The sequence below is a fragment of the Mustelus asterias genome, chromosome 6 (genome assembly GCF_964213995.1).
Source record: "Mustelus asterias chromosome 6, sMusAst1.hap1.1, whole genome shotgun sequence".
Lineage (NCBI taxonomy): Eukaryota > Metazoa > Chordata > Chondrichthyes > Carcharhiniformes > Triakidae > Mustelus > Mustelus asterias.
Window position 1 is genome coordinate 108,114,939 of NC_135806.1, and position 16,490 is coordinate 108,131,428.

At 43.9% G+C, this 16,490-nt stretch overlaps 1 protein-coding gene across 1 annotated transcript in view; it reads right to left on the reverse strand.

Annotated features, from left to right (window-relative positions):
* Positions 1-16,490, reverse strand: part of mrps27 (mitochondrial ribosomal protein S27) — a 94,205-nt gene that overhangs the window by 39,801 nt on the left and 37,914 nt on the right. The window contains exon 5 of the mRNA XM_078214892.1: positions 3,479-3,593. Coding sequence (XP_078071018.1) covers positions 3,479-3,593 — 115 coding nt within the window. The remainder of the gene's footprint in view (positions 1-3,478; positions 3,594-16,490) is intronic.

The window sequence follows — 16,490 nt, forward strand, 5'->3', positions numbered from 1 at the left end:
ATTCTAGGCACCACAATTTAGGAAAAAATGTGAAGAGGGTGCAGAAGAGATTTACTGGAATGGTACCAGGGATGAGGACCCTCAGTTATGCAGAGTCAGTCCTCCTTAGAGGAGAGAAGGTCAAGAGGAGATTTGACAGAAGCAACATGAAGGTTTTTTACAGAGGAAGCAAGGAGAAACCATTCTCATACTTAGAGTCAATAACTACAGGACACAGATTTAAGGTGATTGGCAAAAGAACCAGAAGTGACATGACCATAATTTCTTTTTTCAAACACGAGTTGTTGAATCTGGAATTAACTGTTTGAAAGGGTGGTGGAAGCAATTTCAATAGAAATATTCCAAAGAGAGTTACAACAAAAGAACAAAGAACAGTACAGCACAGGAACAGGCCCTTCAGCCCTCCAAATCTGCGCCGATCACGTTGTCCTATCTAGACCAACCGCTTACATCCCTCTATTCCCCGTTTGTTCATATGTCTATCCAGATAAGTCTTAAATGTGGCAAACGTAACTGCCTCAACCACCTCACTTGGCAGTGCATTCCAGGCCCTCACCACTCTCTTGTAAAAAAAAAACATCCCCCGCACATCTCCATTGAACCTTTCCTCCCTTATCTTGAACTTGTGCCCCCTTGTAATTGTCACTTCTGCCCTGGGAAAAAGCTTCCAACTGTTCACCCTATCTATACCCCTCATAATTTTATGAACTTCTATCAGGTCGCCCCTCAGCTTGGAATTGGATAAATTCTTGAAGGGAATAATTTTAAGATGGTGATAGGGAAAAGAAAGGGGAGCAAGGTTAATTGGGTAGCTCTTTCAAATTGCTGGCATAAGCACAAAGGGCCAAATGGTCTCCTTATGTGCTGTATCAGTCTATGATTCAATGGTGCTGCAGAATTCAATTACTATCACTGCATCATTAGCATGTTCAAAAGCCACCAAGCTGATATAGAAACCTAGATTGTTTAAGGATTCAAAAGATTCCGACATTCGAAGAATTCAATCGCCTCTTCTTGACACCTGTAATAATACGGAAAACTAATAACTGTAATGGAAAACAGATTCTGTATTCCAGATTCTTGTTGCGTATTCTCCCTAGATTTTGAATTCTAGTTATTGGGGTGAATTTTTGTCACGATGCATTGGGGTGCATGAATGGCCACGCTGTTTTCTTTTGGAGGAGATTCGATTTTCCTCAGCACACCCGACCCTGCACCGTTTTCCTCCGCCTCTGCTGCCGCGGAGGTCAGGCTCCCCATTTCAAATGGGGCCAACAATCGTTCTTCCTCCGGTGCAGAATTTTTGTCTGGCGATGCGGGGGTTTTGGAAAACAAGGTTGAATAGTTTGTGAAGAAAATGCAAACGTTTGCTGAGGAGTCGGGAACATTCTGATAGGTGAGTGTCAAAATGTTTTGACACCTTTAAATGGGCTGGCCCGGGCAAATGTGAGGAGGCATGGAGGTGGGTGGGATAGCAATTTGGTTTTAGAACATAAGAACATAAGAAATTTTTTGAATTGATTTGATTTATTATTGTCACATGCATTAACATACAGTGAAAAGTATTGTTTCTTGCGCGGTATACAGACAAAACATACTGTTCGTAGAGAAGGAAAGGAGAGAGTGCAGAATGTCGTGTTACAGTTATAGCTAGGGTGTAGAGAAAGATCAACTTAGTGCGACGTAGGTCCATTCAAAAGTCTGATAGCAGCAGGGAAGAAGCTGTTCTTGAGTCGGTTGGTACGTGGCCTCAGACTTTTAATTTTAAATGAGATGGGTGAGGGCTCAGGTTTAGGGGCCTTGAAACAATGTTGGGAAGAGGGTTGCTGTGTTAAGAGAACCAAGGCAGGCTTCCTACCCAGCCTGCCTCTGCGCCCATACTCATCACACACTCCATCTTGGCTCGCAAAGGGCAGTATGAACCCAATCAATGTGAAAAGATAAAAATCCCTAGTAAATTCACACATGGTTCAGGTGTTCATTTTACAAGCCGGAAAAGTGCGTGGGTTGGGTTTTCCCACCCCAGATGAAAATTCAGTTTCAGAAATTCTTTTAATTTGGCAAACATTTAAAAGGCAGTATACCAGCTTTTCAGTGAAACAACAGTTAGCTGCAGGAATCTACCACAATGACCTCACAGCCTCGCTACAGCACTCGGGGTAACCCACTGACATTACTGCATAGCACAGTGCATGGTAATTTGGAAAAAGATTAAAACTGACACTGAAAAACATCTGTTTCACATATCAGCATTAGAGTTAGTCACCATGACAAAGTTAGATCATATTTTAGCTCCCTAAATGAAAATGTTCTGACCACAAAGCGTGCGAGCTGTATATTTTAGACTATAATAAAATCTATTAGAAGATAAATTGCTTGTTCTTTTATAAATGCAAACATTGGCTCAGCACTCCAAAGAAGTAACACATTTTCTACTATTGCAGACAATGGGCTTGATCTCGGAGAAAAATAATGGCCTTTTCATGTTCAATTTGGCCAACAAGTTCAGGGGATCCAGAAATGTGTTGTGAGTTGCAGATCCCTACAACGTTCTGGTTGGTTTTACGCTGTATTAGTTTCTACCCTTGGTTGCATTAGCTCTCCATTCCGATATTCCGAGCACTAGCTGTGGGAACATAGCTCATCATTCTCTCGTCAAACAGAGTGGTAAATCTCATCCCAAAAAGGAAGATCTCGGCTATGATCTATAAACTACAAATCCCCTTCAGGATGATAGGGGGAACCTGTCGGAAAATACTAGGACCTATTTATTTCTAAAGAATAGCTTTCTGGTGCACTGCTGCTGCCAAACTGCCTTACACATGTTCAGAATTCCAATCTCCTACCTGCATAAGCCTGAAAAATCTTTCTAGTCATATGCCTGCGACTATAAAGTTTACAACTGTCACAAAAAAAGCAGCTCAAGTAGTCATGTGCAAAACAAAATCTCCTGCAGTAATTCTCTGCACACATATAAAAGTGTGTTAATAGCACAGTCTTTATTATTGATAGGACTAAGTTCCTACTCAGTAACTACTTGTATGACTCAAAATGAGGTAATGCTGCCTCTGAGAGTGATAATGCAGTACAGGATTGCATGCTTACTTGATCAGATTCTTGCTTTCAGTGGGAATGTTTAGTGTGTTACCTATGCTATCAGGATTGCTCTGCTAAACTCCATCTTGGGAATGTACCAGAGACTTAATTTAATGCACCATCATTTCTATGATGAAGTTCAAATCAGTTGCTTCTCGGAAATATGATATATATCTTTAGAGACCTATTCAGGTCAAATATGCACAAATAAATCATTTCTGACAAATCTTTAATCATGTCAGAAAAACTGAAACAGAATTAAAAATAAAATCTTCACCCATTTTAATTCATTTTCATACCGTGAGGTATTGTTCATTCGTACCTTCGCAAAATGCTGCCTGTTGCAATGCATGTTTATCCAATTACAGCTTACTAATTGTACCTGGTTTCTCACGGTGTACAAGGCCTTGTCCCTAGCATCATACTTAAAACACTGTCGAATCCAGCTGTGGATAGTCCAATCTCTTAAATACCAACAATTTGGACTATGTCGAAACCTAAAATTTAAAAGGACATGAAGACTGAATAAGTTTCAAAGCCTTTTAGTATTTTCATGAAAAACAATTAAACTAATGTTTCAGGCACACAGATTTTAAATAAAACTAAAAAAGTGAGGGACATAAGTTTCTCATGTGCTTCACAATCAAATATGGATAACTGAATTCAAAACAGGAAGTGCTGGAACACTAGATACATGGGACAGGAATGTTTGGATGCTGGGGTTTCCTGCCTCACCACCTAAAACGTCAGCCGCGATGTTGGCTGCCATATAACGCTCTGTGGAGCAATACTTGGTTGGAGGTGGAACTTCTGCCCCAGTCAGGAGGAAATCCCACCTCAGACAGCGGCTGGCCATCTGATTGGCTGGCATAACCTTCAGCAGTGGCAGCCACTGCTGGGACTACACCTAGTCCCACGAGTGCCAGGGGCCCAGGATAAAGGTAAGTATGATGGTGTGGGGGGTTCACAGCAGGACAGGGTGTCCCCTGTGAAGTGGCGGGCGCGAGGGGAGTATAATGCTGGAAAGGCAAGGGTAAGGAAGCACTTGGCGGAGGGGATGGTAGTGTGGCACAGTGCTCAAGAGGGTTGCCCTGATTAGGAAAGGAGGGCAGTGATGTAGGCGGCCAATGATGGAGGAGCCCCTCCGCCCCCCATCCCCTTTCCTGCTTGAGGCCAGAGCAGACTAACTTACCCAGCTTCCTCTCCCTGTCCCTGAGCTCCTTCTGCCGGTTTCAAAACTGTGACTGGGTAGGAAGTGCCCCTTATGTAGGAGCGTGGGTGGCTGGGCCATCTAGGCCTCAACCAGCCCCAGTAAAGCTTTGGACAGGTTAGGGTGTATGGGCCAGTGGGAAGGCCATAAGGTGAATTTTGCAGGCCCCTTCCTGCTGGTGACCCCTACAATTCTGCCCATTGTTTTTTATAGCTGCTGACTGAATCCCATTCTCCATCAATTTCTTTATTCAGAGATTGCTTTACCACAGGGACTAGCTGAGTCAGAGCCTAGTGTACCATTTAAAGAAAAAAATGGATAAATATTTGATAAGAGGAAGTTACAAGGCAATGGGGAGTAGGTCGGGTTCATTTTGAATTGCTTAGCAAGAGCTAGCAAAGACATGATGTGCTCCACTTTACAAACTATAAACATCTGTCATTCCACCAAAAAGGACAAATAAGCAATGTACATCATAACTTGTGAATTTTAAATAACTGCATATGCTTTTTGATACCCGTGCTGTACAAATCACTCACAATGTAAATCAATCGCCTTTCACGACAGCTTGGAATTGAAAGCATGAGACCAGGAGAGCAAACCTGCAGCTGGAATGCCTGAGAGGGTGCGTTCAAACTCCTGCCATAACATCCCACCCCCCTTACCCCACAAAATTAATTTGCATTGACCAAAAAAAGCCATTTACTTTATTTTTGTGGGTGGACTGGGTGGTGTGGGTGTGTCGGTAGAGAGGGAGGTGGGGGAGGAGGGGGGGTGGGGGAGGAAGGGGGTGGGGGTGGGGGTGGAGGAGGGTGGGGGTGGGGGAGGAGGAGGGTGGGAGTGGAGGAGGAGGGTGGGAGCGGAGGGGCAGTTCTGCCCATGTTAAGGCAGAAGAGTGGGAGAACCTTGTGGAAACTCTCCCACTGGCATTTAAATGTCAGACTCAAAATATTTCCCAAAACTGAAGCCACTGATGTTTGCTGCATTTGTGTCCAAAACAGAGTTACTTACAGAGCTGTTGGAACAGGACAGACCGAGTTAAATTTCTACCACATGTTAAACAAAAACAAAAGGCATGATTTCAAGTAGAAGTGCTTCTGTAGTATAAGTGCGGCACAAAGTATCACCTAGATTTAATTCTCACACATATTCATTTTAAATTTAAATTATAATTAGCAAAACATTTTCAGCAGTAAGTAACATGTAAAGCTGTTACCATAGTCGCAGATGACCATAGGCTGTGACTGGCGGTGATTTAACCTGAGGATCACCACACGTCAAGTGAGGGGCAAGGTTGAGAAGGCAGGGCCTTCATGAATAACCTCAGCCAGTATGGGAATTAAACCCACGCTGTTGCTCTGCATTTTCAGTGGTGATTGTTTAGGGACAAGCATAATGATGACGCCTGTTGAGGTGGTTAGAATGAAGAACATAAGACACACAAGTAAATTATCCTTCAAATGTTAATGTTACTTTACCCTGCCATTGGTATTGCAAAAGACATTTTTAAAAGCTGGCAAATTCCAATAATCGTATACAAAGTGGGCCATGATTTATGCAGCAGTTTATATAGGCCTGGGATATAATTATATATACAGGAGTAAAATGCAAATAACAGGATGGTTGAAAAAAACAAAGCATTTCCAAATGGCTCTCAGACATTTTAGTCTTAATGCCTGGAACAGGTGTTAATTATCTTATTAACCTTTCCATACAGTTGTGAAAGGAGTTTATTGAATAGAAGATGATCGTTTAGGTTACTGCACAAATAATGCCAATTTTTGGATATGAATATTAGAATTTGTCACCTCTTAAAGACAGACTTTGTAATAGTGGTGACAGTGTAATGGTAGATTAATACGAGCAATGTTCACTTTTCATCACATCAACTCAGCAGGCGTGATCTTTATTCTGAGCATCCAACCTTCCCATGGCCTTTAAAGGCAGCAGACTTCCTGTCTTGCTCAGGCACAGGAATTACATTTGCCACCAGAGGTATTGCTGCTCCAGAGGTGTTTGTGAAAACGATTGTGTGGCATCAAACATTCTAGCTGATGAATTGACACTGAAGCATTTCAACAACATCTTTAGTTATAACGGCTCTACATGGATTCCACTTTATGCCAATCTTACACCAGGCAGTTATATGTGACATTTCTCCCACGGGCTTCTGATCCCCTCCATCAGGCTCAGAAACCTGGAGACTGTAGGAAACAGTCGCTCATTGTGATTTTCCCCAGAGAGGCCAATTAGTAGCCAGCGCTCGAAGCTGGAGGCCCAATGCAGCTTGAAAGCAGTAGCAGGGTGCCAAGCAGGAGAGGGTGTTTCAGCTAAACAATGGTGTTTGCAGACGTGCCACTACTGTGGATTGTGGAAACCCCACTATGGAGCAGCCAGAGACTGCCGCTGCACCAAGGCAGGCAGCGTGAACCTCTTTGCCTGCCTGGAGTACTTGAACCCTGGCCTGCCAGCAGGAGGCCACCTCCAGGTAGTTAAGCTGGCCCCCAACATCTGTGGGTATCTGGAAGGTCTCAGTCGAGCATTGTTGACAGGCCTTAATTGGTTCCGTATGTCCACCACCAAAAATAGAATAGGATTTCAAAATCCATCAATGACAACAAACTTGGGGTCGTGACAGAGAGTGAGGATGACACCAATCGATTGAAGCAGGATATAGATAGGCTAGCAGAGTGTGCAGACAACTAGCAGATGGAATTTAATATAGAGAAGTGTGAGGTGATACATTTTGGCAGAATGCCAAACCATAGGTTTAAATGTAAAGATACTGGAGTAAAAGGAAGATTCAAGAATTGGGTAAAATTGAGATTAAAAATAAAATTGGGATTAAATAAAGAATTGGATAAACAGGGAAACCAATAAGGGTGCACTTATTTGAAGATGTTTTTGTCATTTCAGTGCTGTAGCGGTCAGGTACGTAGGTCCTATGTCCCAACAATTGATTGATTGAGTGAAACAATATGTTCCTTCAGTAGTTCATAATAAGCAGAGTTCTGACTGTACTCAACTATCCCCTACTTGCAAAACGCAATATCTGTGAGATATGATTCTGGAATTGGACAGCACTTGCTGAAGAATCCAAAGTGTGCTAATAGATACACTAAAAACCAATTTAAGATGTTCAGCCAAGCTCATAACCTGGTTTATTTATGCTTGCTGGAAGTGACATACACTCATATGCAAGGACTTGTTCTCTGCTAACAAAAGGTTTATGTTCAACCCTTGCACTTTCTTTGAATTACCCAAGAGCTTTTTGAACTTATTATTCGCTGTTGCTTTCTCCATAATTACACCTCGATCAAAGCTGACTTGCTAACCAATCAGCACTTCTTTCTCCTGCACTATAAATTGTTGCGATCGCTTGTGTTTGTCCTGATGAGTGCAAGATAAAAAGCTTCAGCAACAGGTCTCCCTATTCAGCGATATTCAAGTTTTGTTGTACCAAGTAACTGGTTGTATACAAAAGCAAGAAAGTTATGTTGAACTTTTATAAAATTCTGATTTGGCCAAAATTAGAGGACTATTCACCAAAGAGAAGGACTTAGAGTCATAGAGGTTTACAGCATGGAAACAGGCCCTTCGGCCCAACTTGTCCATGCCGCCCTTATTTTTTTTAAAAAACCCCTAAGCTAATCCCAATTGCCCGCATTTGGCCCATATCCCTCTATACCCAACTTGGTGGATGATGAGTCTGGAGAATAGTGTGTAGAGTGTTTGGGTCATGTTGAGATCAAAAAGGAGGAGGTATTGGGGTTCTTGAGAAACACTAAGGCAGACAAGTCCCCAGGGCCTGATGGGATATACTCCAGAATACTGAGAGAGGCAAAGGGAGGAAATTGCTGGGGCCTTGAGAAAAATCTTTGTATCCTCACTGGCTATAGGGGAGGTCCCAAAAGATTGGAGAATAGCCAATGTTGTTCCTTTGTTTAAGAAGGGTAGCAAGGATAATCCAGGTAATTACAGGCTGGTGAGCCATACGTCAGTAGTAGGGAAATTAAAGAGGATTCTTCAAGACAGGATTTACTCCCACTTGGAAATAAATGGGCGTATTAGCGAGAGGCAACATGGTTTTGTGAAGGGAAGGTCGAGTCTCATTAACTTGATCGAGTTTTTCGAGGAAGTGACGAAGATGATTGATGAGGGTAGGGCAGTGGATGTTGTCTACATGGACTTCAGTAAGGCTTTTGACAAGGTCTCTCATGGCAGACGGGTGCAGAAGGTGAAGTTGCACGAGATCAGAGGCGAGCTGGCAAGATGGATATAGAACTGGTCACAGAAGACAGAGAGTAGCAGTGGAAGGGCGCATTTCTGAATGGAGAGCTGTGACAAGTGGCGTTCCTCAGGGATCAGTGCTGGAATCTTTGCTATTTGTAATATATATAAATGATTTGGAGGAAAATGTAACTGGTTTGATTAGTAAGTTTGCGGATGACACAAAGGTTGGTGGAATTGCAGATAGCGATGAGGATTGTCAGAATACAGCAGGGTATAGATCAGTTGGAGACTTGGGCGAAGAGATGGCAGATGGAGTTTAATCAGGCAATTGCATTTTGGAAGATGGAAAATATACAGTTAATGGCAGAACCCTTAAGAGTATTGATAGGCAGAGGGATCTGGGTGTACAGGTACACGGGTCACTGAAAGTGGCAACGCAGGTGGGGAAGGTAGTCAAGAAGGCATACGGCATGCTTGCCTTCATCGGCCGGGGCATTGAATTTAAAAATTGGCAAGTCATGTTGCAGCTTTATAGAACCTTAGTTAGGCTGCACCTGGAATATAGTGTTCAATTCAGGATGCCACACTACCAGAAGGATGTGAAGGCTTTGGAGAGTGTAAGAAAAGATTTATCAGGATGTTGCCTGGTATGGAGGGTATTAGCTATGAGGAGAGGTTGGAGAAACTTGGTTTGTTCTCACTGGAACGATGGAGGTTGAGGGGTGAGCTGATAGAAATCTACAAGATTATGGTGGGCATGGACAGGGTGAATAGTCAGGAGCTTTTTCCCAGGGTGGAAAAGTCAATTACTCGGGGGCATAGGTTTAAGGTGTGAGGGACAAGGTTTAAAGGAGATGTACGAGGCAAGTTTTTTTTACAGAGGATGGTGGGTGCCTGGAACTCGTTGCCAGGGGAGGTAGTGGAAGCGGATACGATAGTGACTTTTAAGGGGCATCTTGACAAATACATAAATAGGGTGGGAATAGAGGGATATGGTTCCCGGAAGGGTAGGGGGTTTGAGTTCAGTCGGGCAGCATGGTCGGTGCAAGCTTGGAGGGCCGAAGGGCCTGTTCCTATGCTGTACTTTTCTTTGTTCTTTCTCCAGGTCTGGTCACCACACTTTAGGAAGGATGTGAAATTCCTTGGGAGAATGTAGAAATAGCCCCAGGGAAGAGGGAATTTAGCTGAAAGGTTAGGTTGGAGAATCTAGAGTTGTTCTGAAGATTATGGAGCGATCTTATAGAACCCATAGAATCCCTACAGTGCTGGAGGCCGCCATTCGGCCCATCGAGTCTGCACCAACAACAATCCCACCTCGGCCCTATCCCCGCAACCCCATTTATTTACCCCGCTAATCCCTCTAACCTACACATCCTGGGACATTAAGGGGCAACTTAGCGTGGCCAATGCACCTAACCTACAAATGTATACAGGTTCAAATAAGGTAGACAAAGACAAGCTGTTCCCACTAGCTGATGGTACAAAGACAAAGAGACACAGATTCAAGGCTTTAGGCAAGTGATACAGAGGGAATGTGAAGAAGAACATGGTACACAATGAGTGGTAATGACCTACCAGCCTTCAAGGGTGGTATTAATGGAAACAATCAGCTATTTCAAAAGCAAATTGGATGGGCACTGGAGAGAAATAAACTTGCAATGATACAGAGATAGAGTGGGAGAATGGGCAGATTAGACTGCTTTAGAAAACCAGCAAAGACTCAATGGGCAGAATGGCCTCCTTCTATGCATAATGACAGTATGGGCATGATGTTCATTGAATTGGGCCAAAGCCTTTAAAAATGGCAAACGGGACTGGAATGTGGAAGACCCGCCTCCTTTTCCAGCAGATCCCATTTTTGCCAGCAGAGGATGGGAAAGGCGTGAAGGACACAGACAGGAAACTTGAACACAGCAGGAACATTGGAAATTAGTGTTGATTTCAAACAAGACCCCATTTTGGGTGTTCCAAAAGCTTTAACGCACAGCATGGGAGTCACAACTTGATGGATAAAGCGTAAATTCTCTTGAAGGGTGGATCACGTCTGTTAAGTGTCATGATCTGAAGTTATTTAAATTACCAGCCCTTTAAACATGAACAAAACCAGTGTGCAGCTATCAGGAGTTAAAAAATAAACACATACTGCTCGAGTCCACTGGTTGATAGGCCATCTGGTGTAGCTTAGAAAATACCATTAACATCTGTTGTTGGTTTCAATAGACTTCATTGTTGACAATCCTCAAGGGCTGCTATTATCACGGAGACTATTATGAATGCTTGGGTGAGTTTCAAAAGCCAATCTCAGCAGAGGTGAATGAGTTCACATTTTCATTGACAATTAAAGAGGCTGTTAAAGGATTAGCATCTTTGATGTGCTTATGACTGAAAGTTTTTGTTTTTATAACAAATTCACCACATATAGGAATTTAAAATCTTTGAAATGTTGTTTCTTATTCTTTGATGAGACTTGGGTGTCACTGTCAAGGCTCACATTTGTTGTCCAACCCTAATTGTCTTTGCAATTGAGTGGCATGCTAGGCCATTTCAGAGGGCAGTTAAGAGTTAATCACATTGCCCTGGCTCTTGATACCTGCCCATGGTGGACACTGGATGGGTTGCTATGGAGCTGGCATGGGGGGAGGGGGGCTTGTTTCTGAGGTTGCCTGGAGGATGGGGAGCAAGCCTAAATACAACTCAGACAAAATCCCAGAGAACTGAGAAGGGTCTTCTCCCAGGGGAATATACAATCATTGTCAGGCAAACTAAAACACAGTTTGGAGTTGATTAAGAATGTTGATTGGTTTCTGTGTACAAGAGGACCTTGCTGGCATAAATTAAAACTGGTTATTACAAGGTGAATGGCAGCACAGCAGATTAGCTGAAGTTCAAAAGTGTGGTTTAAAGCAGCAGCACGCAATGGTCTTTCGTCCCTGAAAACCATGTACAAATCCAACACAGATGGCTTGGATTGGTTAGCTGACTACCAGTTCAGATTTAAAAATGAGCTTGGGCAGTTTTAGTCCAGTTTTAGCACAAAACTGTCTTTAATTTAGCACTAATTGGCAACTTTGCTCAGAAAAGCATGGTCCTAATTAGACAGGCAATGAAAAGCTCATCAGTGCACCATGCTGAGTGGGTTTAGTCAGCGATCAATATGCCCAGCTGCTCGTTAGGGTCCCTAAACTAAACTGACTCCAAGTTCTCTGGGCTTAGGTGAGTCTTGTAAGGATGGCCGAAGGGAGAAATGGAAAACAGTGTGACGCAGGCTTTAACAAGAGCTGTGCTGAGGCACACAGTTAGGGCAGGGTACAGAGAACTTTGTTCTGCACCTGCTTGTCCTGGACCAAACACTGTGTGCCCCAATTCACTGTTCTGAGCAAAAATCTGTTCGATCAATCAGTTCACATTACTGATTGTGATACTCACATTTCTAGAAGCTCTGTGGGTCAACACCTTGTCGTGGGGAAGAGGCTTGTGCGCACTGGCAATCCCTTGTCGTGTGGAGAGGCTTGTGTGCACTGGCAATCCCTTGAGCCAAGCCATCAGGAGCTCCTTGCTCCTGGTAATGCAGTAAGGGTGGCGAGAGGTGCCAAACAAAGTGCAGTCCAAAAAGTCCTTAACAGGAAACAAATACCAAGTACCCTCTGCCAATGACAAAACATGAGGTAGCCATCCACAAAACCTACAAAGACCATTTGTTTCCAAGGCAGCGTAAAAATAATCTTTCCTTCCAAGAACAAACCCACAGTGGAACAAGCTGCCAAAGGTAATAGTCACATCCTCATCTTCTGAAACCTTCAAAACCCGTCTTTAGATCATCATTGTAATTATTTCATTGCCATGGCTACCATATCAGCTGGTCATATTCATGTTAGTTTGTCATGCTGACACAAACAAAGCTGAGGCAGGAAAGGTGGAGGAAGACTGTGTCTCTCACCAGTTGTGAAAGTGGAAGAAAGCTGCAGCGGCAAGGTGGTCCTGATCGTTGTAGCTCGACACATCATTGAAATCTGACTACCAGCCCATCAAGATTGCGTGGATAATGACGATGCCCCAAGACCACCATATTAAACAAAGTCACGCACAGGCTTCTAACAGGGTCAATTTGCCAAATTCTGTGTCAATGGAGATTTGGCAAAGGGAACAGAGCTGTGAATCTGGCAGCATGGTGCAACTGTGGTTAGCACTGCTGCCTCACAGCGCCAGGGACCCGGGTTCAATTCCAGCCTGTGTGTGGAGTTTGCACATTCTCCCGTGTCTGCGTTGGTTTCCTCCCACACTCCAAAGATGTGCTGGTTAGGTGGATTGGCCATATTAAATACCTGGGTTATGGGGATAGGATGGGAGTGGGAGTTGGTCCTGGATAGGATACTCTTTTGGAGAATTGGTGCAGACTCGATGGGCTGAATGGCCTCCTTCTGCACTGTAGGGATTCTATGATTCTGAAGTCAAGAACCTGCACACTGATGACAGATGTGTGAAGGTCATTTGGCACCTGTGTTGGGATAGAGGTGTCTTTGGGCAGCAGCATCTGTCAATGAGTAGTCTTCTTCAGGATACCCTCTGCGCACTTCAAATGGGAAGGGGGAATAGAAAAAGTACTCAATCCCACAAATTCCTGACTGAAGAACCACTCCCTATGGGATCACCATCATCGTGGTCAAAGACAGAAAGCTTCAAATTTTGCAATTTGGAATGTTAGAACACTCATAATAATCTCAAGAATGACCATCCAGAAAGAAGAATTACAATCATATCACATGAACCATGAAGACTCCAAAGTGACATCACTGCACTCAGTGAAACCCCAACTTCTGGCAGGAGGACAGCTCAAGGAGCAAGAGGGAGATACACCTTCTAATTGAAAGATAAGGCTCATGGAGGGGTTCTCCAGTTCTGATGAAGTGTCATGAAGAGACTTGAAACATTAACTCTGTTCATCTTTTCACAGATGCTGCCAGATCTGCTCAATTTTTCAAGCAGTTTCTAGTTTTTATTACTTTAATTCCAGAGTTGATCATGACTCCGATGATTAGAGTGGAACCACTCGGGATAATAGAGTTAGAGTGGAACCACTCGGGATAATGGAGTGGGAAAAGCCAACACAAGTGGCATCCTCCTGCTGACAAAGTGTGCTTAGCATGGCCTCATTATAACAAACATCCTCTTCCACCAGAAGGACAAATACAAGACCACATGGAGCCATCCTAGATCAAAGTATTGACACCTCCTGGGTTACGTCACTGCTTAGGGAACTGAGGCCTGCTAGACACATCATAGTCTGGTTCCATAGGTGATGCACATCCACCTAGCCCCAAGACATCACAAGGCCCAAAAGTCCAAAAGGAAGACGACCATTTTCTCAGCCCTAAAGCTGCTTGACCAAAGAGAGGAATTTCAAGGGCAGCATTAAACAAGTCTAGGAAGTCTTCACAATTCCAACTCTATTCCCAAACAATAGATCAAATAAAGTCAGTTGGACTAGACTCCCATGTCCAGACCATTGGGTTTGAGTATCGTCATCACTGTGACCGATTCCTTTGGAATGTTTCAGAAATATGTAACCTCCTGGAACAAAAACAAGCAGCCTTCATTCCCTGGCAGAACAACCCAAAGTTACAAGTCAAGAAGATAGCATTCCAAAAGCTCAAGGCCAGCCCCCAAGGCAAATCTGGAAGATAAAGAACATGTGGTGGGAAGAGAAAGCCCAAGAGATCCAACAGTGAGATTCAACGAGAGCATGCCCTCCACCCTGGAAGTCTCGGACGAACCTGTATCTGAGGTCACCATCGCAAACATCAGAGCAGCTTTCTCGAAAGTCAACCCAGGGAAAGCGACTGGCCCTGATGGGGTACCTAGACAAGCACTCAGATCCTGTGTGGACCAGCTGGCGGGGGTATTCACAGACATCTTTAACCTTTCTTTGCGCCAATCTGAGGTCCCTATCTGCTTCAAGAAGATGACCATCATCTGAGTACCAAAGAAAAGGCAGGCAGTGTGCCTTAATGACAATTGTGGCTCAGACATCCACCATTATGAAGTGCTTCGAATAGTTAGTCATGGCTTGAATCAATTCCGGCCACCCAGATTGCCTGGATCCGCTACAGTTTGCCTACCGCCGCAACAGGTCCACAGCAGATGCCATCTCCCTGACCCTGCCCTCAACGCTGGAACACCTGGATAACAAAGACACCTATGTCAGACTCCTACTTACTGACTACAGTTCAACCTTCAACACCATTATCTCTACAAATTGCATCTCCAAGCTCCATGGCCTGGGGCTCGGCTCCTTCCTCTGCGGCTGGGTCTTGAACTTCCCAAACCACAGACCGCAATCAGTAAGGATAGGCAACAACAACTCCATGATCATCCTCAACACCGGTGCCCCACAAGGCTGTGTCCTCAGCCCCGTACTATACTCCTTATACACCTATGATTGTGTGGCCAAATTCCGCTCCAACCCGATTTTCAAGTTTGCTTATGACACCACCATAGTGGGTTGGATCTCAAACAATGATGAGATGGAGTACAGGAAAGAGATAGAGAATCTGGTGAACTAGTGTATCAACAATAACCTCTCCCTCAATGTCAACAAAATGAAGGAGAAAGTCATAAACTTCAGGAAGTGCAGTGGAGCTCATGCCCCAGTCTACATCAACAGGGGTGAACTGGAAATGGTCGAGAGCTTCAAGTTTCAAAATGCCCAGATCACCAACAACCCTGTCCTAGTCCCTCCACGATGTGGAGATGCCGGCGTTGGACTGTCTGTACTTTAAGACTTGATTACCTGTAAAGACTCGCATTCCAATCATTATTCTGTAAATTGAGTTTGTGCCTTTATATGGTCTGTTTGTGAACAGAACTCCCACTCACCTGACGAAGGAGCAGCGCTCTGAAAGCTAGTGGCTTTTGCTACCTAATAAACCTGTTGGACTTTAACCTGGTGTTGTGAGACTTCTTACTGTGCTAGTCCCTCCATGCCAACACTATACTTAAGAAAGCCCAACGCCTCTACTTGCTCAGGAGGCTAAGGAAATTTGGCATGCCCGCCACAACTCTCACCAATTTTCATAGATACATCACAGAAAGCATTCTTTCTGGTTGTATCACAGCTTGGTATGGCTCCTGCTCTGTCCAAGACCGCAAAAAGTTACAAAGGGTCGTGAACGAAGCCCAGTCCATCATGCAAACCAGCCTCCCATTCATTAACTCTGTCTACACTTCCTGCTGCCTCGGAAAAGCAGACAGCATAATCAAGCACCCCACGCACCCCGGACATTCTCTCTTCCACCTTCTTCAGTCAGGAAAAAAATACAAAAATCTGAGGACACGTACCAACCAACTCAAGAACAGCTTCTTCCCTGCTGCAACTTTTGAATGGACCTACCTCGTATTAAGTTGATTTTTCTCTACACCCTAGCTATGACTGTAACACGACATTCTGCACTCTCTCCTTTCCTTCTCTATGAATGGTATGCTTTGTCTGTATAACGCGCAAGAAACAATACTTTTCACTGTATACTAATACATGTGACAATAATAAATCAAATCAAAATCAATGTGCTGACCACCATGACATGCAAAGCATTTTGGGAATCACCAGGGCCACCTATAAACCAAAAGGTCAAATCTATAAACTCCCCTTCACTCACAGGATGGTGCTTCTGATCGTAAAGATGACAGTAACATCTCTTAATACTGGAAAGAACAATTTCAATAATTCCTCGACCATGGTCCACAGTGGCAGCTGATACCCACCAGGCTATTGCCCAGTACCCTGTGGTAGAATCCATAGGTGAATCACGATCAATGTGAGAGCTGCAACAAGCAATCAAACTGATAAAAAAAAACAAAGCATGCCGTCCCGATGGTATTCCAGTGGAGGTCCACAAAGACTCCATGCAGTCATCCTCCAGATTTTGGAGGAAGAAGAATTCCACCGCCAACTTCA